Source organism: Chiloscyllium punctatum, chromosome 4, assembly GCF_047496795.1.
Source record: "Chiloscyllium punctatum isolate Juve2018m chromosome 4, sChiPun1.3, whole genome shotgun sequence".
In the NCBI taxonomy this organism is placed as follows: Eukaryota; Metazoa; Chordata; class Chondrichthyes; order Orectolobiformes; family Hemiscylliidae; genus Chiloscyllium; species Chiloscyllium punctatum.
The window spans coordinates 54387437-54410998 of NC_092742.1; the positions used below are offsets into that span (position 1 = coordinate 54387437).

Consider the following 23562-nt stretch of genomic DNA (forward strand, 5'->3'; position numbering starts at 1 on the left):
CCATTTGTGTAAAAAGAACTTTAATCTGTGTACTCTGTAAAGACTGACTATCATAGGTTATTTCCATAATTTTTCTGTGCGTTAAACTTAAATTCTGTGTGCACAATCCAAAAGAAACTATAAAATGTTCATTTTACTAAAAATGTAAATAATATCCATTGAGTTTTAGGGGTTCAAACTATATCCAGATTTCTCTGGTCTTTTATTTTTAACTGGACACAAGATATTTGAGCCAAGTTACATAATTGTTTAAATATACCTGTAAATAGCAAATAGGAGTGTGATTCAATGTTACATTTTAAAACATAATCTGAGATTAATGATTTCATACATAAAGTACAAACTTAATTCTTGAGTTTTGGATCAAGGCAAACTGCAGAAATAATTTTTTCTACAGGCAGAAAACTAAAAAACCCTGGGGGCAAAATGTCCATGAAACGTAGGGAAAAACATTTAATCTATATACATACAAAGCCATTCATATTTGGTGAACTACATGTTCTGTTGATGGGCCCCAAGTTCTTGAAAAACCATTATCCTTCTGTTTCTTGCAGGGAGTAAACAATTTCACTGGATCTCTCAAATGTTATTTAAGAACTCACCAACACATAGATCATTCTGCAAAACAAAATTGTGAAAACACCTAATATAGTAAACTTGTCAACATTAAATAAGATCACAGAATTGACTTCAAAGTAACCAAATCAACTGCTGTAGTCAGATTTAACACACATTGATCTCTGGACTCCAGTATGAATGGTATCCCTCTATTGTCTTCAAACTGTCCTTTCAATCATGCATTCCATGCCCATCCTTCCTACCTCTTGAATATTTGCTGCTACACATTAAGGGACGCCTCTAATCCTTCACCTAAAGGGTTATTACCCTTACTCTGTTTGAAGTTATAAATAAGAACACCAGGATTAGGAGCAGGTCATTCAACCATTTCAGTGTGCTTTGTCATTCAAGTGACCTACTTTCCTGTCAGGTGCACCTATAACTTTTAAATCCTGGTCAATAATTTTAAAAATCTATTTAATTCAGTTCAATGATGCACCTTCCACCTTTCTCCGTGGTACTGAATTCCAAAGATTAACAACCTCAGTAGAAATTCCTCCACATTGCCTTGAAACTGAGCTCTTAAGTACTAAACATTCAAATAAGAGATAACAGCCTCTTTAGCATTTTGCTGATCAAGCACCCTCAGAATAACTTCTCATTCTCCTAAACTCGGATCATAGATTCAACTTTGCTTCATAAGATCATCCATTCATCTCGGAGATCGTCAAATGAGTAATTTCTAAAACGCCTCAAGTGAAAATATATTCCACCTCAAATATGAAGACCAAATCAGGGCACAGCACTCCAGGTGTGGTCTCAGTAATGCTTTGTATAGTTGTAACAAGACTTTTTTGACATACTTCATCCTCCTGCAATAAATGCCAACATTTCACATCCTCCCTAATTACTTTCTGTTCCTGCATGCTAATTTCATGTGATTTCTGTACAATGGCATCCAGCTATCTCTGTATTACAGGGTCCTTAGTGTCTTCCCATTTAAGTAAAGTTCTACTTTTCTCTTCTTCCGAGCAAAAGGGAAAAATCATTTTTCCACATTGTATTCCATTTGCCAATATTCTGCCCATTCACTTAACCCATTCATATTCCTTTCAAGATATCTATATCCTCTTTACTTTCTTAACTACTTTTGTATTGTCAGCAGATTTGGCTAATCAGAGCACTTATCCAAGTTATTAACACAATGTAAGATTGATACAGCACTGATCCCTTTAGCATCCCATTTGTTATAGCTTGCCAAATGGAAATGATCCATTTATCCCAACTGTTTCTTATTGGCCAATTTTCTATCCATCCTAATGTTTAAACATTCATAAGGGTTTAAATTATGTTGTAACATTTTATATAGAACTTTACTGAATGCCTTTTAGAATCGGAATACAATCACTGCTGTTATTAACTCTGCTTCTTACATCCTCAAAGAACTATAATAAATAATCAAACTTCCCTCTCAGAAAACTACACTGACTCTGATGGTATTCTAATTTGCTAAATATCCTGCTGTTATTTTCTTTGTAATAGTTTCTCACACTTTCCCAATTACAAATGCCAACAGATTATTGCATTCTATCACACCCCCTTCTTTCTCAAATATGGCAATTCAATTTTTTTAAAAGTCTGGAGTTAGAGAGTCTAAGGATGAGCGTGACATTGTTGTCGATCATCAGTAAAAACCCCAGCTAGTTCATGAATAGCCTTTGGGGAAAGAAACTTTAGGGTGGCACGGTGGCTCAGTGGTTAGCACTGCTGCCTCACAGTGCCAGAGACCTGGGTTCAATTCCCGCCTCAGGCAGCTGTCTGTGTGGAGGTTGCACATTCTCCCCGTGCTTGCGTGGGTTTCCTCCGGGTGCTCTGGTTTCCTCCCACAGTCCCAAAAAAATGTGCAGGTTAGGTGAATTGGCCATAGTGTTGTGTGAAGGGGTAAATATAGGGGAATGGGTCTGGGTGGGTTGCTCTTCAGAGGGTTGGTGTGGATTTGTTGGGCCGAAGGACCTGTTTCCACACTGTAAGTAATCTAATCTTTTTCTTCAGAAATTCTCTTCCTCCATATGTACTTGAAGAAGCTCAATCTCTGTTTTATTATTTCTTGCTATCTTGTGCTCATTTTCCAACTTAATTCTCCTCTTCCATTTTCTTAATCAGCCTCTTCTGGTTTCTAAAATGTCCCCAAACTTCTGTTTCACCTAATCTTTGCAGTAAACATTTTACTTCCTTTTGATTTTATTCTTCAAGTACTTAGTTAGCCACAGAATGTGCATACTTCTCATAGATTATTTCTTAATAACACATGACATTTGTACAAGACATTGGTTTGGCCACATTTAGAATACTGTGTACAGTTCTGGTCGCCACATTACCAAAAGGATGTGGATGCCTTGGAGAGGGTGCAGAGAAGGTTTACGAGGATGTTGCCTGGTATGAAGAGAGATTGAGTAGGTTAGGTTTATTTTCACTAGAAAAAAGGAGATTGAGGGGGGAAACTTGATTGAGGTTTACAAAATCATGAAGGGTATAGACAAGGTGGATAGAGACAAGCTTTTTCCCAGGGTGAAGGATTCAATAACGAGAGGTCATGCTTTCAAGGTGAAAGGTGGAAAGTTTAAGGGGGATACACGCAGCAAGTACTTCTCACAGAGGGTAGTGGGCGTTTGGAACGCGTTGCCAGCAGAGATGGTAGAGGCAGGCACGGTAGAGTCATTTAAGATGCATTTGGACAGATGCATATGTAGGTGGGGAGCAGAGGGATACAAATGCTTAGGAATTGACCAACAGATTTAGACAGTACATTTGGATCGGCTCAGGCTTGGAGGGCCGAAGAGCCTGTTCCTGGGCTGTAAATTTTCTTTGTTCTTCTTTGTTCGTTATATCTGCATTAGATAGGCACAAGAAAGCACAAGACACAAAATCTACTATACACGCACCGTGGCAGCATACACATCATTTACAGCAACTCATCAAGGTTACTTCAATAGGACAGCATTCCCCCGTGATGTCTATTGCCAGAAACGAGCACAATGTTGGACAAACACCAACACCTTCAAGTCATACATGACCCTGACATGGACATATATTGTCATTATTTTAGCACTGCTGGGTCAGTATTCTACATGTCACCACATCCCAAGAGATTAAAAAAAGAGAGTGTCTTCTGTCACCTATTGACTCTTCTGTACTGGATAGAAGATTATTTTCACTTTCTTATGTTCCCAACCTCCTCCTCTTCAATACAAACATTTTTGTCTTTATTTTGTCAATACTACTTACCCCTAAACCTTCTCACCTAGTTGACTCTTAATTCCTAGCTTGGCTTCCTATATCCTTTTAGTCTCCTCTGCAGATTCAACCTTAAGACTGAATAACCATATATATTGTCTCCTACAGCAGTTCTTCATTTCCTAAGATTTTCAAATGAAGCAACTCCTCTGCTTTCTCTTCCACCTTCCACAGACATATTGCAATTATTGCTTCTTATTTTATCCCATCATCTACAGCCTTCAACCTGCAGCATCAGTTTTATTTTTTAATCCAAGTTTCTTAATTGAAAAAATATCCCACTCTGAGAACATGAAACCCAACACCTTAAGTTTTATACTTCAAAAAGGTCATTCTAAAAACTTAATGGCAGATAAATCTCAGTGGTAAAGCTGAGAAAAATATTTCTAAAACAATTAATTTCTATACCAACTTACCCATATAGATAGTAAAAAAAAGACAACAGGTAAAATGCTAGTTTGCACCACCCTTCCTTCTGACAATATGCTAGTATATCTGCATTCATAATAGTAGTAGGGTCGTAGAGACCTGGAACGCTCATTATAGGTCTAGTCATGTACCTGCAAATAAATGAAACGTGAAAAAGAGTCAATTTCTGTTATCAAATGTAGTGATCAACAAATAAGCAAGCCAAAAATGGAGTACAGACTGTTTCCAGATCATTCATATAATACTTGATACCAAATAAGGCAGACCCATAAAATTAGCTTGATGGACAATGTATCAAATTCAGGTCATGTCATTGGACAAGTTAATTTAATGGTTTATAGTACCTTGATTGAAAAGCTAAATAAAATTAGAAAAATGTTTTGGATATAATTTGGCTTTGGTAATGCAAACTGGTACAAAGCTACAGTGCTGCAAAGACAATATTGGAATTCTCTACTTTTTTGAACTTAATCAAATAATAGTATCCATTTATAGACAATGTCTCAGATCGCACATTTCTAAAGAACAGTTGATCCCAAAAATAATACAGTAAGTTACTATTTAAGGGAACTAAAGATAGTATCCCATTGAAAGAAAAAGTATATAATTCTGCAAAAATCAAGTCAGAGGTTGGACAGAATATAAAAAAAAAGCTAAGGCAGAGAGACATAAATTTAAAAACAGACAGTAAGAGTTTCTACAGGTACTTAAAAAGTGGAAGAAAATGAGATGATATTGAAAGTATTGTCAGAAATAAAAGCTGCTGGACCTGGTCTGCAACATTGTCCTTTAGGACCTGAATTGATCAATTGGTGTTACTGCCAAGCCACTTTTGTCTTGGAGATTAAAATCCCCCACCCAAAATACAGTTTGCACCCTCAGTGCTTCCTCCAAGTGTTGATCAACGTAGAAGAGTGTTGATTCATTAGCCAAGGGAGGATGGATACATGGTAAACAGTTGGAGATTTCTTTGCCCATGTTTAACCTGAAAACATGAGACTTCACAAGGTCCAGAGTTAATGTTGATGACTCCCAGGACGATTCCCTCCCAATTACATACCACTGTGCCACCACCTCTGCTGGGTCTGTCCTGCTGGTGGGACAGGACATATCCAGGGACGATGGTGGTGGTGTCTGAGACAGAGCCATATTCAAGGAATGATACCTTATACACAATGTCACGCTGCTGCTTGACTAGTTTGTGAGACAGCACTCCTAGTTTTGGGTCAAGCCCCCAGGTGTTAGTGAAGAGGACTCAGCAGGGTCAACAGGATTGTTTTTGCTGCAGTCATTTCCAGTGTCTAAGCTGACGTTCAATAGTCTGTCCAGTGTCATTTCTTAGTTGACGCTTCATACTGATTAATACAACTGAGTGGCATGCTAGGCTATTTCAGAGGACAGTTAAGAGTCAACCACATGTAGGCCAGACCAGGTGAGGATGGCAGATTTCCTTCCCTGAAGGACATTTGAGAGCCAACAATCATCATTAATTTCATGGTCATCAGATGATTGTTAATTCCAGACTTATTTTAAAAATTGAAGTCAAATTCACTTCCATGGCAGGATTCAAATCCTGGTCACCAGAATATTAGTATCTGAATTAATAGTTTCACAATAATACCACTAGGCCATGGCCAGAGTTAGGTCCTTACAAATATTTTTTGCAAACAAAAAGCAACATACAGGTTGAAATACTGTAACCTGTGTGCAGTATCATATTCCTAGCTTGTAAAATACAACTTGTAAAATAAATCACTAAATCTAAAATAAAATATATACAGTTTGGCACTTCAGGACTTCGGAGCAGAAAACTTCAAATCATTAAATTGAAATGGTGTACATTAATTAATAAAAAAGCATTTAAAATTTATTTCATTTTAAAGTAACACAATATATAAGCACTGTGAATACATTAGGTGAGCTGCTCGAGGTATTTGGGGAGGCTGGTCAATTACAACATTTAAAGGGCTACTTTTATTCTATTATTCAGTTTTAAAGAGCCCTTTTTACTTCTCAGTAGATTAGATTCCCTACAGTGTGGAAACAGGCCCTTCGGCCCAACAAGTCCACACCGACCCTCTGAAGAGTAACCCACCTGCCTCTGACTAGTGGACCTAACACTATGGACAATTTAGCATGGCCAATTCACCTGACCTGCACATCTTTGGATTGTGGGAGAAAACCGGAGCACCCAGAGGAAACCCAAGCAGACACGGGGAGAATGTGTGAACTCCACACAGTCACCCAAGGCTGGAATCGAACCTGGGACCTTGGTGCTGTGAGGCAGCAGTGCTAACCACTGAGCCACATTTGGATGGTTATATGATTAGGAAGGGTTTAGAGGGATATGGGCCAAGTGCTGGCAAATGGGACTAGATTAGTTTAGGACATCTGGTCGGCATGGAGGAGTTGAACTGAAGTGTCTGTTTCCGTGCTGTACATCTCTATGACTCTATATGAAAAGTACACAGGTAAAGCTTTAGTTCAACACACGCCATCTAGTGGCAGACAATGCTGATGCAGGCAGAGTTAAAAATCCCACAGCATCAGGTTATAATCCAACAGGTTTAACTGGAAGCACTGCTCCGAAGTACACAACCAGCTGATGATGCAGGCAGAACTACATATACTTGTATTGCAAAACTTCTACCGCTAGGACTTTAGTGCAAGCCCAGATGGGTAACCAGGACAGAAACAGACATCACAGACTTTACAGACGAGGACAGAGGTCTGGTCGTGGTTTAGCTGGATATAGAGGGACTGAGGGCAGGGACAAGAGGATGAGACAAGGCCAGGGGAAATGAATATGGGTGCAGAAGCATTAGGAAAGGGTCTTAAAAGCAGACAATCTATAGAATATAGGTTAGCAAACAATATTAAATAGAAACTCTCAATGTAAATCAAATATATTGTCATTTTTTAAATAAACAAAGTTCAAGCAAAACATTAACTGAAAGAACTTTAGATGAGGAAAATTATTTCTCTAATTAAAAGAAAGGAAGGAGACAGAAAACAGGAATTTACAGGCCACATTTGTCAGATTGATTCCAATGTTTTCTTTGAGGAGGTTATGGTAAGGTACTTGGAAGATCTCAATGTAATCAGGCAAAGTAAACAATTTTATGAAAGAGAAGTCATGTTTGACTTAGTTAATGGAGTTCTTTGAGGAAGTAACAGTGGAAACAAATGCCAATCTAAGAATGTGTATACTTAGATTTCCAGAAGGCATTTGACAAGGTGACACAAAGGTTACTATACCAAATCATAGCTCATGGTGTTGGGAATAACATTAGTACAGACAGAGGATTGGTCACTAAGGAAACAGTAGGTATAAAAGGGTCACTTCCAAGTTGGCCAGATATGACTTGGAAAGCTGGGGCTTCACTATTTATCATTTCTGTCAATGACTTGGATAAAGGGACAATGGATGGTTTCTAAATTTGTTGATGACATTAAGGTAGAAAAGTGAACTGTGAAGAGGTCTTAAGTAGTCTGCAAAACGATCGTTAAACGTATGGGTATACAATAGAGTATGAACATGTCAGAAAATATTAACTATTTCAAATTGGCAACATATTGTTTAAATGGAGAGAAACTGTAGAGCTTTGAGGTCAAGGGAAATCTGGATGCCCTAGTATATGAGTCACAAAAGGTTGGTGAGCAGGTACAGCAAATGACTTGAAAGGTAACCAGTGTTATCATTTACTAAATGGAGAATAGAATACAAAACGAGGGATGTTTTGCATGCGAGGCCTTATCTGGATTACAGTGCACAATTTTTGGCCTTCCGATTTTAAAAAAATGAAATACATTAGAAGTCACTCAGAAAAGGTTCACTCAACTGATACTTCAAATGGGGCCTTATCAGGAAAGGTTAGTCAGACTGGACATGTATCTCTGGAGCTTACAAGGAGAGCTGATCTTATTGAAAAATACAAGATCTGAGAGGACTTCACAAGGTAGTTGCTAAAATGATATTGCCTTTATAGGAGAGACTAGAACCAGGAATACAGTTTAGAATTAAGGGGTCGAGAAAAGTGAGATGTTAAAGGGTTAATTGTTTATTGACATGTAAGAAATTGGATGTCCCAGGGGGCGGGGGGGGGGGGTGTTTTTCGGTCTTGCAGGCAGGAGGTGACAATCTAATCATACTCTGTGTAAATGCTGTAGTTTAAGGAGTACCCTAATCACATGCTGTTTCTGGAAATACCCTAATCACTTTACATTGTTTTTAGGTGGCATGTGACTATGGGGGAATGGCAGTGGGTTGTGCAAAACTCTGTATAAAGAGAGGACGGGGAGGAAACCTTGTCCAGGGAGCCTCGCTTGACACACTCTGCAAGCATCTTGAAGAATGTTAAGTGATCCTCCAAAAGCTTGCTGAAATAAATCGTGGCAATTCACAGAAGTTGGCGTATTACAGTTGTATCAAGCATGTAAGAATCTCAAGAAGGGAACCTAACATTAGGATAACTTTTTTTCTCTCAGCGGGTTATGAGTCTTTGAAACAAGCAAACAAGCAAAGCAATCAGTATCCAAGAGAAAAATACAGTTAACGTTTCGGGTCTTATCACCATACATTGCACCCTACATCTTTCCTCTACAGTGGTCGGCAAGATAATATCAACATAATGCAGAAATCAAAATAAAAAAATTAAAACTACATATTTCAAATTCACTATATCTATTTTAAAGCACTGAACTCTGACTCTGTTATTTGCATTGTTCAATTCCAATTACTCAATAATTCCAAAATCTTTAGCAAAAACTCAACATTAACAAAAGCAATAGTACACCACAGCATTAAGTGAACCTTGCACTGGAAACAGTCACCCAACCAAGACTAAATACTTAAAATGTAGGAATTAACAAATATCCTGGAGTTTGCTTAATTCTCTGAAGGATCATGAACATTTATTTGGATAATTTCCCATGGGAAATTAAATAGATACGATAGGTTTCATTTTAAAGTTTCAGAAGATTTATAGAAGTGTCAGCATTGTTGAGCAAACTGGCCTATTCTCTTCAATGCTCAAAACTCAGAAATCCAAAGACAATGCAGCAAGACAGTGCATCAATCATTTTAGGTACTCCATCAAACCACTGGAATTAACAAAGTTCACGAGGTGTACACCATCCTCCCTACAATCTGAATAGTTATGAATCCATGGCTGTGAAAATGATTCTGCATATGACATCTATGGTTTCACACATCATGTATGTAACTACAGAACAACTTGATTGTTTATGAATTATTCAGTATACTGAAGTGTGTCCTGAAGGAGCTAGTTTTTCAGGAGCAACAAGGATTGGGTAATAAATGCTGACTGAGGCAGTGACACTCACCGTATGAATGAACAAAAAAAAAAAGGACAGTCAAATACTGGGATATACAATCTATATATTGGCATTGTACCAGCACTGAAATGTATCCATGAGGCAGCTCAATTGTGGGAGGCCAAGCACTTTTTTTTAAACTGATGTCAGTACCCACTTAGTGGGAAATACCACTCAAGTAATCACTGCATAATGGAAACAGCAAACTGAAACAACTTCTTAGCCCTGTTCAAATGTTTCAGATACTTTCCCAGAATAATGTGAGGTAGATTGGGATTTCTCAGGTCCAAAAGTGGGAGGTTTTGCCATCTTTGCTCCATCTTGCTGCATTCTATTTTTGTAACTTAAGCAAATGGCTAGGGCCCTGTTTACAAGAATGCTGATAAGATAAATCTTGTAGCATGCTGAGCTAATATGAATCCGAACATGCAAAGATAGTCAAAATCCCATTGGCAGACTTCTCAATTAACAGAGAAGTGAGCATAATGAACTGCTTCAACTCAGAAATGAATTTAGGCATGAGTGGTCAGCATTATGGTATGTAAGGAAATCCTTAGCCAGATTCAAAGATCATGTACCAATCATCTTTTGTATCAGAAATTAGAGAGATTTAGGTTATTAGGGCTCATTCCATCATAAAAATAGATTTTTTTGTAGAAACAAGGCCAACTGGGAAATCCACTGATGAGTTCTTCATGACTGTCAACCACAAGCCTACCTTCACAATATATACACATCTGTATAGATTTGTATAGTGCTTCACACTAAGATTGGTCTTATCAGAAATCTTGTAGCCATTTGATCACCTTGAATGCTCGACACAGATAAAGAGTCACATCAGTCTTTACAGCCACCTACAAACTTGCTCTTAAGAGTGGAAGAGAATGATCCTCGTCTATGAGGGACTGCCAATGACCATAGAGCATATCAAAGCTATTTCATAGGTGACACTGATCAGATGACTGTCACATTTCACACAAATGGGCTGAAGAATACTACTTTTGAACCTGAAAAGTCTACTTTGCATTACCTTGAAACAGTAAAACATCCCAAGGAATTTGACCAACAGGTTAATCAATCTGCCTGACACCAAACAAGTGGCATTTCCCACTAACAACGTTCTGATTACCATATGTTTAAGCAAGAGTGTCTGAATTTCATTGCTGGTACAATGTTATGTATATGGGTCCCATTTTCCAACAATTTTCTAATCAAATCAATAAGCATGTTCATTTATTTATATGAGTCACAGGACAGAATATATTCACCTATCCCACACTAACAAAAAGTGTAACAAAACAAGTGATCCTGAGATTTGGCATGTGTTGCCCAATAATCCCAAGAGCACTACTCACCGTACTAAGCACCAATTTAGGATCACAGAGTCATACAATGGGATGGGGCCCTTTGATCCACCAAGACACAAGACTACCCAATTCTACACTCGGCCCACTTTCCAGCACCTAGCCCATAGATTTTTATGTTATATTTCAAGTCCTCATCCAAGTACTTTTCAAAAGTTTCCTCCCTCAACTGCCCTCCCAGGCAGTGCATTCCAGTTTCCTACCACCCTCGGGGCAAATACAATTTTTCTTAAATCCCATCTAAACCTCTTTCATCCTAATATTATGCCTCCTTATTAATGACCCTTCAACTGAAGGGAATTTAGGATAGTCTGTCAAATATGCACCATACTTGATTTACACTTGCTAGAACTGCCACATACTAATACACAGGGAGACATTCTCCAAATAAAACAAATACGCTCAAGCCTTGCACCTTTCTAGAATTGCCTCTAAGCTTGGGGAGTGTATAGTTCCCCACTGTTTTTTTTTCCCAAGACATCTCTTCTCTTACAATATAAATTAGAGGGTATTTGAAACTTAGTATTCTTGGATTTCTCCTGATGAATTCAAGGCAAAACATTTCAGCAACATCACTCTCTTCTCAGCAAAATATATATTCTATATTACGAAGTAAATGTGCTTATAGATAAGAGAGATTGTGTGCCAGACTTCAGGTAAAGGTATGCAGTACAGAAAGGAAAATACAACAAATAAGCTACAGGAACACTGTTGCTCATTTAACATAATTTAAATTATCTTTTCAATAGGAAATGCTTAAAATACCTTCAGTAGAAAACTGCAGACATCAGTGACTTACCTCCAGATATGGTAGCCCAGCAAAGGCATATTGACACCCAGTGTAAGCCACTCTGTCGCACATAGGAACATGACACAGAAGAAGGCATGGATGAGATACTCAGGAAGTACCAGCTGGAAAAAAAAACTTAAAGTCAGCATGTGTTATTATATTTGCTTTTTCACCAAAGCAAAAAGAAAACACCCTTTGGATTTTTAAAAATGATTAGAACTCCTCTAGGACAAATCAGTCATTAAAGCAATAGATATCTAGTAAGCAGTCCTCAAGAATTCCATATATGTGGGCTATGTAATGACGCCCCGTAAACTATCATTGTTTTACATCTGGAGACTCAAGTTCAAAGCCAGTCTGTGCAATGGACTGAATTTTTCCGCATCTAAAGGTTCCAAGTAAATATTTGAATAATCTCAATTTTCTAATTTTCTCAATCAAGTTTCTAATGAATGGAAGTCCATAAAACTAAGCATAATTCAGCACCAATCGTCACCAAATTAGTAGTCTCAAAACCACAAGAATTGAAAGAACTTTACACTGCCTTTATTTCATGCCACGTTTTTCATGCAAAATGTGTCATTCCCCAGCATTGCTTACAATACAGGAAAATAAATTGGTTCACATCTGATAAAGACAAAAACAAACTTCAAGGAATCTTAGGGGTAATGAACAAATCCATCTTTCAAATAAACATTTACATATCCTGTCCAAGCTGCACATTTATTGACAGGGATGCATTCAGAACAATGGGTGCAACACATGATGCAGAACTATTCCAAAAAAACCCCCATACAAATTCCATAGATATCACAAAGCATGAACAGGAACACCAGTTTGGACTAAAGCAAGGTATGCAGCAGCCACGTGACATGCAAGTTTAAGAAATTAGAAATTATGATGTGATTTTCTAAAATAGTTAAAATATATGTAGACTTTAATACTGCAATCATTTAAAGTCCTTTAATCCTTACAGCACTGTTTCATCCAGGCACAATCATGATTGCATTTCAAATTTGACAAAAGAAAAAACCTGTGTCAAGAGCTGATGGGTCTAAAATCATGTCAATCTTCAAGCTTCTAAGATTGAGTTGGCAGGATTTGTAGCTCAGGAACAAAAAGGCTACATGCTTCAATTTTCTTTAAAGTAAAAAATTGACAGCAACACTTTAAGAATACAGGACAGAGGGGAGAAAGCAAGAGAAGTGAAACATTTAGAATATTTTTTAAACGTAGAACACATTCTTCTCATTCAAATACGTCAAGGAGAATTTTATGCTCACATGAAGGATGTCAATTCCAGCATGTGGAATATTTTTGTTATGTTGTGCTCTAATTTCAATATCAAACATTCCAAAGTCTGATACTACTAATCAGCCTGAGAGCAAAGCTTCCTTCAATTTGTTTTATCCTCTATCCCCACTACACCTGTTTTAATCATTCCACTTTTCAGTCATCTCTAGAGTACCAATGTGGGTGTGTTTACTAACTTAAGAAAGATTTTTGCTCTGGGACTTTAAAGGATATAGTAAACCAGTTGAGTTTTACAACTGCGGTCACCATTAAGCTTTTATTGCATTGAAATTTCATAATCTGTCATGGTGGGATTCAAATCCATATCATCAGAAGTTTAACTTTGGGTTCTACTAATCCATAGACATTACCACTACAGCCCCAAGGCAGCCTTAATATAGAGCCTTAGCATAAAATTACATATCATATTCCAAGTTATTGCCATGCACCAATAATCACACAGAAGTCTTTGATTGTCATGGTATTCTGATCGTAAGCCAACATAGGTTAAACTTTTCAGAATGAAATGGTTACTTCCAAACAATCCTTTTCTTTAAAAATATGGCTTGAGAAAAAGCATAGCAGCATGGAATTTTGGTTACCTGTCTTAATAGACAGCTTTACACCAGAAAAATGGAAATTGGCAGCTAGTACAGGTTCTACCAAATTAGAAGCTATCTTTTATTCATTAACAGGATGATCATTTCCTCAGCCATCATTTACTGCCTTAGCTGACCTTGAGATGGTACTGGTGAGCTGCCTTCTTGAAACGTTAAAGTCCATTTGTGTAGGTATACCACAATGACATCAGGGTGGAAATTCCAGAATTTGACCCAGCAACACCGAAGAAACAAAGATATGTCTAAATCTGGACAATGAGTGGCTTGAAGGAGTACTTGAAGTAGAATTCAATGATTGACACTGTTGGGATATATTTCAGGTGGTTTAGTTTCAGATATATCAGGTTTCTTCCTATATATTCTTGGGGGATGTTGGATATTGTAGCAAGTAACATTTTACGCCACATAAATGCTAGACAACGAACATCTCCAATAAGAGACAACCTCATTACTGTCCATTGACATTCAATGGTGTTACCATCACTGAGTCCCCCATTAACAACATCCTGGGGGTTTCCATTGATCAAACATTCAACTGGACTCACTATGTAGAGTCATACAGCACAAAAACAGGGTCTTCAGCCCAACTCGTCCAAGCCAACCAGGTATCCCAAACTGAACTAGTCACATTTGCTTGCATTTGGCCCATATCTCTCTAAACCTTTCCAATCCATGTATATGTCCAAGTGTCTTTTAAATGTTGTAATTATACCCACCTGTACCAATTTCTCTGGCACTCGTTCCATATATATATATATATATATATATATATATATATACACACACACACACACACACACACACACACACACACACGCTCTTGTGTGAACGGTCCCTCTTCAATTTTGCCCCTCTCACCTCAACTTACGGTCTCTAGTTTTGGGCTCCTCTACCCTGGGGAAAAACCTTTAGCTATTTATCTTACCTATGCCCATGATTTTACAAAATTTGTATAAGGTCACCCCTCAGCCTCCTACATTCCAGGGATAAAAAGTCCCAGCCTACCCAGCATCTCCTTATAACTCCAACCCTCCGATCTTGGTAGCATTCCTCTAGATATTTTTTGCATCCACATTAGTTTACTAACATCCTTCCAATAACTAGGCGACCATAACTGTATGCAGTACTCCAAATACTGCCTCACCAATATCTTATACAGCCATAACATGACATCCTAACTCACCATGGGGTGGCACGGTGGCTCAGTGGTTAGCACTGCTGCCTCACAGCATCAGGGACCCGGGTTCAATTCCCACCTCAGGCGACTCTCTGTGTGGAGTTTGCACATTCTCTCAGTGTCTGCGTGGGTTTCCTCCAGGTGCTCCAGTTTCCTCCCACAATGCAAAATTGTGCACGTTGGGTAATTTAGCATGGCCAATTCACCTAAAGTGTTCTGGGATGTATAGGTTAGGTGTATTAGTCAGAAGTAAATGTGGACTAATGGGGAATGGGTTTGGGTGGGATACTCTTCAGAGGTTAGTGTGGACTTGTTGGGTCGTAGGGCCTGTTTCCACACTGTAGGAATTCTATTCTATAAATACAGTGGCTGCAAGAGTAGATTTGAGGCTAAAAATACTGCGGTGAGTAACTTACTTCCTGAATCCCAAAGGTCTGTCCACCATTTACAAGGCACAAGTCAGGAGTATGATGAAATACTTCCTGATTGCCTAGGTGGGTGCAGCTCCAACAACATTCAAGAAGCTTGCCAACATCCATGAGAGAGCAGCCACTCCCTCCACCACAGACACGCAGTAGTAACAGTATGTGCTATCAAGGTGCACTGAAGAAATCATAAAACATGCTTAGACAGCAGGTCAAACACTGTACTTCCCTCACTTAAGGGCACTGTGGGTCTACCTGCAGCACATTGACTGCAGTGGTTCAAGAAGGCAGCACACCATCATCTTCTCAAGGGCAACTAGGAACTGATAATAAATGCTGTCAAGCCAGCAATGTCCACGAGTGAATGAAGAACTTTGACAAGGTGGTATTTGCTACTCATCCATATTATTTAGAATTTAGATTTAGATTACTTACAGTGTGAAAACAGGCCCTTCGGCCAAACAAGTCCACATCGACCCGCCGAAGCGCAACCCACCGAGACCTATTCCCCTACATTTACCCCTTCACCTAACACTATGGGCAATTCACCTAACCTGCACATATTTGGACTATGGGGGAAAACCGGAGCACCCGGAGGAAACCCATGCAGACACGGGGAGAATGTGCAAGCTCCACACAGTCAGTCGCCTGAGGCGGGAATTGAACCCGAGTCTCTGGCGCTGTGAGGTAGCAGTGCTAACCACTATGCTACCATGCCGCCCACACAAATGACTTTGTTACACAGTGTGAGACAAGATTCATCAACAGTCTGGAACAAGAGATAGAGACTGCAATTGCTCCTCTACAAAGGGCAGACTGAATTTTAAAACTTCTAATTTGGAAAGATTCCTGGTTGTGGATGTCGGTTTGCTCACTGAGCTAGAAGGTTAATTTTCAAAGGTTTCATCACCATACTAGGTAACGTCATCAGTGAAGCACTGGTGTTAGTGACCCGCTTTCTATGTGTGTGTTTAGGTTTCCTTGCGTTGGTGGGTACCCAATGAACATGGATTGGCGATTTCTCAGCAACAAACCCAAAGCAGACAAAACGCATCCAGAAACTTTAGCCACTCTCCCCCTACATCAAAGACATCTGAAATGTCTGCCAGACTACTCAGACCTCTTGGCATCATGGTAGCCCACAAACCCACCAACACACTATAACAACAGCTAATGAACTTGAAAGACCCCATACAGACAACAAGCAAAACTAATGCCATTTACAAAATAGCTTGCAAGAACAGTAACAAACACTACATTGGACAAACAGGCAGAAATCTAGCCACCAGGATACATGAACATCAACTAGTCACAAAAAGACTCATTCTCACTTGTATCCTTACTAGTAGACACCACTAGTAAGGAGGGACACCACTTCAACTGGGACAACACGTTCATCCTGGGATAAGCCAAACCGATTCACGCACGAGAATTCCGAAAAGCATGGCATTCCAACCGGAATTCGATCAACAAACATACCGACTTGGACCCCAATTACCACCCTCTGAACAAAAGAACCGGAAATGCCATCATCATAAGACATGACATCACCAACCCAAGGAAACCTAAACACAAATAGAAAGCAGGTCACTAACACCAGTGCTTCACCGGAGGCTCACTGATTATGTTACCTCGTATGGTCATGAAATCTCTGAAAAACGAACATTTCAGCTCAGTGAGCAAACTTACATTCAGAACCTCAATCTGAGCTATAAACCTTCTCAAAACCAGCTAATTCCTGGTTATTTTCTGGCAGTGACTCACAAATTTATTGAATTCAATTTCATAACTAGCTACGACAAGGTTTGTTTGCTACTCCTGCAATATACTACCAGACCAGGAAAAATAGAAGGAGAGGCAAGAGAGGAAGCACAGTGGTGTTTCTCGTTAAGGAAAACATTACTCCTGTAATTTGAGAGGATATTTCTAAGGGATCATCCAGTGAAACTATATGGGCATAAATCAGAAATAAGAAAGGGATGATCACCTTATGGGATTGACAGTCAATGAAAATTGAGGAGCAAATATGTGGAGCGATCTCAGATACATGAAAGAATAATGGAGTTGTAATAGTAGGGGACTTTAAATTTTCAAACATTGACTGGAACTGCCATAGTGTTAAAAGCATTTGTTAAAAGTGTTCAAAAATATGTTCTTTGCCATGATGTAACTGCACTTACCAGAAAAGGAGCAAAACTTAATCTTCTCTTCAGTAATAAGGCAGTGCAAGTGACTGTAGTGTTAGTAGGGGATCACTTTGGGTCTAGTGATCACAATTCTATTAGTTTTAAAATAGCTATGGAAAAGGATGAGCATAAAAGTTAAATTTCTTAATTGGAGTAAAGCAAATTTAATTAGCCAAGAACTTTTATAAGTTGATTGGAATAGACTGTTCACAGGTAAAGAGACAAGTGGAAAGTGGGAGGCTTTCAAAAGTTTGATAATGAGAGCTCAGAGGCATAACATTGATGTTAATAAAGGGTAAGGCTGATAAGAGTAGGGAACAATGGATCAATAAAGATATCGAGGTTCTAGTCAATAAAAAAAGAATCATATATTAGGTAAAGAAAATGGGGATAAAATGAATTTCTCTTTAAGAGTATAAACAGTGTGAAGAATTCTAAAGAGGGAAGTCAGGAGAACAAAGGAGGGATATGGGATCGCCTTGGCAGATAAGATTAAGGGTAATCCAAAAAGATTCTACAAGTACTTTAAAAGCAAAAGAGCAACAAGACAGAGAATAGGGTCCCTTAAAGATCAATGAAGTTATCTATGTGCTGAACCTCAGGAGATAGGAGCGATACAAAATGAATATTTTGGGTCAGCTTTTACTGTAGAGAAAGAAATGGAGAAGTTGGGGAAATAAATATTGATGCTTTGAAAACAGTTCACATTATAAAAGAGGAAGTGCTGGAGGTCTTAAAAAGCATAAAGGTGAATAGGTTTCCACTACCCATACAGGTATATCCCAGACCTGTGGGGAGTTAGGGAAGAAATTGAGTGGGCCATTGCAGAAATATTTGTGTCAACTACAAGCATAGGTGAAGTGTCAGAGGACTGGAGGGTGGTTAATGTTGTACTTTTATTTAAGAAAGGCCGTAAGGAGAAGCCTAGGAACTATAGATCTGAGAGCCTGACATCGGTGGTGAGTAGGTTGTCGGAGGGGATTCTGAAACATAGGATTTACATACATTTGAACAGGCAAGGACTGATTAGGGGTAGTCAACATCACTTTGTGTGAGGGAAACCTTATCTCACAAATTTGGTTGAATTTTTTGAGGAGGTAACTGAAAGATTGATGAGGGCAAAGCAGTAGACATCGTTTATATGGACTTTAGTAAAGCCTATGACAAAGTTCCACATGGTAGACTAATGAGTAAAGTTAGATCACATATGATTCAGGGTGTGCTTGTCAAGTCAAAACAAACTGGTTTGACAGTAGGAGACAGGAGTGGTGGTGAAGGCTTGTTTTCAAACTGAAGTCTGTGACCAGCAGTGTTCCACCAGTACTGGGTCCACCTTTGTTTGTCATTTATATAAATTATTATTTGGATGAGAAAATAGGAAGCACCGTTAGTAATTTTGCAGGTGGTATAGTGAACAGTGAAGAGGATTACCTAAGATTACAAAGAGATCTTGATTAATTAGGTCAATGGGCTGCAGAGTGGCAAATACTAGGTATTGCATTTTGGTAAAATAAAGAAGGACTGGACTTACATTATTAATGGTGGAGCCCTGGGTAGTGTTGTAGAACAGAGATTGATGGGGTCATGTACATAATTCTTTAAAATTTGTGTCACAGGTAGATAAGGTCATTAAGAAGGCATTAAGCACACATGCCTTCATTGCTCAGACCTTTTGAGTACAGGAGTCAGGACATCATGTTGAGGTTGTACAAAATGTTGGTGAGGCCTCATCTGAAGTACTGTGTTCAGTCACCCTACTATAGAAAGGATATTATTAAACTGGAGAGGGTTCAGAAAAGATTTGCCAGGATGTTGCAGGGACGGAGGGTTTGACTTATAAAAATATGCCGGGACTGCAGCGTAGGATGTTATGGGGTGACCGTAGAGAGGTTCATAAAGTCATAAGGAGCATAGATAAGGTGAATACCAAGGGTTTTGTCCCCTAGGATGGGGGTGTTCAAAATAGGGGGACACATATTTTTAAGGTGACAGGACAAAATTTTAAAAAAGACTTGAGGAGCTACTTTTTCTTTTAAACACAGTAGTTTGTATGTGGAATGAACTGCCAGAGGAAATGATCAGTGCAGGTATACCTAAAATATTTAAAATACATTTAAATAAGTACATGAATTGGAAAGGTTTGGAGAGATATAGGCCAAAAGGAGGCAAGTGGGAATATTTTAGTTTGGGAACGTGGTCAGTGTGGACTACTTGCACCAAGGTGTCTGTCTCCATGCTGTATGACTCATTCAGAACATGAGGAAAAAGAACAGAAAAATGTCAACAGGACTAGGGATGAAGGACACTGGCAGGGAATGTGTGTACAGCATAAAAATCAGCATAAAACCATTTGGGCTCCAATAGCCTGCTTCTGTGCTCAAATCTCTCTGCAATATAATTCAATGAAATACAAAATTCCAAACCCATATCAAATAACTGTCTCCCTACATAAAAAGCAGAAAGATGCAAGTAGTGGTTCAGTAGATAACTGCAAGACAACATCCAGAAGAGCAGTAAACTCTTTCCAGATCATTCCCTGGACAACTGTTTCTATTTCTTAGTCATGGTGAAAGAAAGAAACAGCAAGTTTGAATGGACAACAATAAATGAACTGTTTCAGAGGAGGTACGGAATAAATTACTCAAATGGTGAAACAATGGCTAAGTCACTTTCTTTGGGAAAAAAAACTAAGTTAACAACTAGAATTCTGACAATGTATTTACACTATACATTTTTTGCCAAGGTAACAGAAACTGAAGATTTAATTCATTTTTAGGACAAGGATTTCACTGGCAAGGATGCATTTTTTAAAAAGTGTCACTAGTTCCCCAAGGTACCAACTTGACACAACTCACTGGGTTGTTTAGGCAATTCATGGCATAAGTAAAAGGCAAACATGTTGATGAGACTGGAACCACATACTGATCAGCCAGAGTCAAAGCAACGAACCAGATGGAGTGGAAGGAGGGAGAAAGGAGGGGTAACAGGAGGAAAATCTCCTACCACAAAGTATTCAGTCCTCATGGTCCTAAGTTATCTTCCAGCAGTAGCTATGGCCTTCACTATGGACTACCAAATGCGAGAGATGGCCTCTGATTGGTTAGCAGTTCGCACTGAGTGGGACCTCTGCCCAAGTAGCCCACTATCGTGTGAAATGCCTGATTGGAAAAAGGCATAGCAAGCTTCCTGTGAAGAGACTATTCACAGGAAATCGCTTCCTCAATTGAATGAGACGTCAGACACAAATTGAAAATTCTGAGTTTTAAAATAATCATAAAACTTGCAGATTTTAAATTTTAAAGATTGCACAAGAATAATATTCTAGAGTTGCGCAAGATATGGCATACAGAAGGTTCATGTGGAAAATTCAAACTAAACAGGTCCAGAGGACACTGACTCAACATGTAAAAAGCAAACATAGGTCATGCAACAGATGGAATTAAACTCCAGATAGAGGCAGGGAGGCAAACACTCAGGATTCTTTGAAGAAACAACTGCAGGTCACAGTTATGAGCAGGAAAGGAGAACTTGACATGTTTTTATGGCTGGATGAATGAATATTGCCAAACTGACCCTTATTCTACAATTCTTTTGACTTGTGAATAGTATTTCAGCCAATAAACTACAATTAAAAGGTTGCCATTTTGCTAGCATACATAATTAGAATTGACCATATGACTGTTCAATAATTAACTAATATATATTCTCAATGTATCTTTTCATTCATTGAAAGATTGCCAACCAAAATCTCAATATTGAGATGAATACTGATCACCAACAATAAACGTTCCACTTTGTGCACAAGAACGTGCTTATATGCTTGATGATGCCAGGTGGGTCATTTACAATAGTCTTTCAGTTAAGCAACTTAAGCAACTGAAGTACAGATTCTTTAACCATTCCAAAGGATTTATTACATTGTTAAAAATTACAACAGTTGAGCTTGTAAAAGTTTAACACACACTGTATGCTTCAATTTCAAAATGATTTCTGATTCCAATCCTAAATTATTTGATGATACAATCAGCCCTGACAGTGTGGTTTACAAATTAAAATGTAATTGTAACACCCCAAAACTATGGGTTTTCTTTCCAATGCAGTATTAAGACAATTTCTTTGAAAATGTGAACACGTTTTCATTTTACCCGATATATTGTCAATTATGATCTGAAAGACATTCACATATGACCTCCAGGAAAAAGGTATTAAAACAAAAGGCATTTTAACTAGAAGTTAGTACGAACCTTTAATGCCAATTTGACTCTTTTAATCTTTTTGACCTTTACAACTGTCTTTGTGCCGAAAAAATGACAAAAGCAGATTGAAAGAATGTTAGTATGACAGCTGACAAGATCATTACAGATTAATAACAGTCAGAGTACAAAGCGGAGCAAGCGTGAATCAATAGACTCAAATAAAAAGTCCTCTTAAGTAGAGAAAACTGGAAGTCTAGATATAAAGCAAAATATTTAGGCATAAATATTTAAAATAATCTCATTCACTTACAGGATTGAGTGTATTACATTGGTCTATAGGATTCTTGTAGTCAGTCTTCAGTTCATCAAATGCTATAATCTGAAAAACAGTACATCGCATAAGGGCGCAATTTAATTGTGTATTTCTTCATTTGCAATTGCACAAACTGTTTGACCTAGATTATTCATCAAACTAAAACATATATATCCAATGTAATCTTTATTATGTTCCACTCTTTCTACTAAGGATTTTAAATGCGAAATAAAAAATACGTTGCTTCCATCAAAAAGTTGTAATAACTACCCTCACACTTGGCAAAATTTGAGTATGCGGTACGGAATTAATCAGGATGTTGACAACAATTGACAGAATAGTCTGGCAACAATCAACCCAAATCTCTGAATGTATTCAAAGAGAGCAAGAGCATTAGAAATGATTATTGTTTTCAATAAGACGACCGGATTGAGAAGATATTTCAGAGGTTTAGTGAGAAAGAGAGAAATGGGCTCCTTGTACGGAAGGATTGCCCGGACACCCTCCCTCAGTGCCGGCCTCAGGCCTAATAACTAGGGCCAACCGGCAAATCTACCGCCATCAGCTTCTCCCCTCCCCCTCCGAGTCAGCAGATATCGCCTTAGCAAAAGTCTGGACGCTCTTTTAAAACTCAAAACAGATATAAAATCGCATATCATTTTCGTTACTCACATGCCAAATGGCGAAAAATATGAGTGCGGCGGTGAGAAGCAGCGCCAACATGTAACAAAAGGCCGCGAAAGTAAACGCCATCTTGGGTCCGTCCAGGCAAGCACCCGGCGCGATAACGTCAGCACGTCAAGGCCAGGCCCCACCTCACGTCACCCACACGATTAATATTGATGAGGAGATGCTGGTGTTGGACTGGGGTGTACAAAGTCAAAAATCACACAACACCAGGTTATAGCTGAAAATGTGTTGCTGGAAAAGCGCAGCAGGTCAGGCAGCATCCAAGGTCTTGCTGATTCTCCTACTCCTTGGATGCTGCCTGACCTGCTGCGCTTTTCCAGCAACACATTTTCAACTCTGATCTCCAGCATCTGCAGTCCTCACTTTCTCCTGGAAGATTAACACCAGGTTATAGTCCAACAGGTTTAATTGGAAGCACTAGCTTTCGGAGATTCGCTCTTTCATCAGCTGATAGTGGAGGGCTCAATCCTAACAGAATTTATAGCAAAAATTTACAGTATGATGTAACTGACATTATACATTGAAAATTTGATTGTTAAGCCTTTCATCTGTTAGAATACAGTAATAGTTTCACTTCTTTCTTTATAAATCACAAAACCTTTTTTTAAAAAGTTGCATTCTTAGGTTAGCTGTTAATAATGGTGATAGCTAGACAATATGTTGAAGGTGCTGGCCCCCTGTGTTCTCTGTCTATGCCCTGATGTTTAGATTGATTCTAATCTAAAAAGTGAGATTGCAGAGTTTTACATTAATTCATGCAGTTTTTGAGCTCAGAGTTCTACATGAATGCATGCAGTTTTTGAGCAAAGTACAATGTAACCCTGAAAGTACAAATTCACCCCACAAAACATATGTGTGCATGTGGGTCTTTGTCTGTGTGTGTGTGTCTG

The 23562-nt window shown here is 38.6% G+C and overlaps 1 protein-coding gene across 1 annotated transcript; it reads right to left on the reverse strand.

The window, feature by feature from the left end:
* Window positions 1-172: 172 nt before the first annotated feature.
* cnih1 (cornichon family member 1) lies at window positions 173-22773 on the reverse strand. Its single transcript, XM_072568748.1, has 5 exons — window positions 22655-22773; window positions 21980-22048; window positions 11782-11894; window positions 4269-4412; window positions 173-618 (listed from the first exon to the last, which is right to left on the reverse strand). Exons 1-5 carry the CDS (start codon window positions 22733-22735, stop codon window positions 591-593), a joined length of 435 nt encoding a protein of 144 aa, XP_072424849.1. The 5' UTR covers window positions 22736-22773; the 3' UTR covers window positions 173-590.
* Window positions 22774-23562: the final 789 nt, after the last annotated feature.

What these genes read in the sequence shown, in the direction of transcription:
- cnih1 (XM_072568748.1), bottom strand. Translation starts at nt 22,735, where the DNA reads ATGGCGTTTACTTTCGCGGCCTTTTGTTACATGTTGGCGCTGCTTCTC. An exon ending in TATTTTTCGCCATTTGGCAT is followed by an intron (nt 22,049 to 22,654) that starts GTGAGTAACGAA and finishes ACTGTTTTTCAG; the next exon opens with ATTATAGCATTTGATGAACT. An exon ending in AATGTAATACACTCAATCCT is followed by an intron (nt 11,895 to 21,979) that starts GTAAGTGAATGA and finishes TTTTTTTTCCAG; the next exon opens with CTGGTACTTCCTGAGTATCT.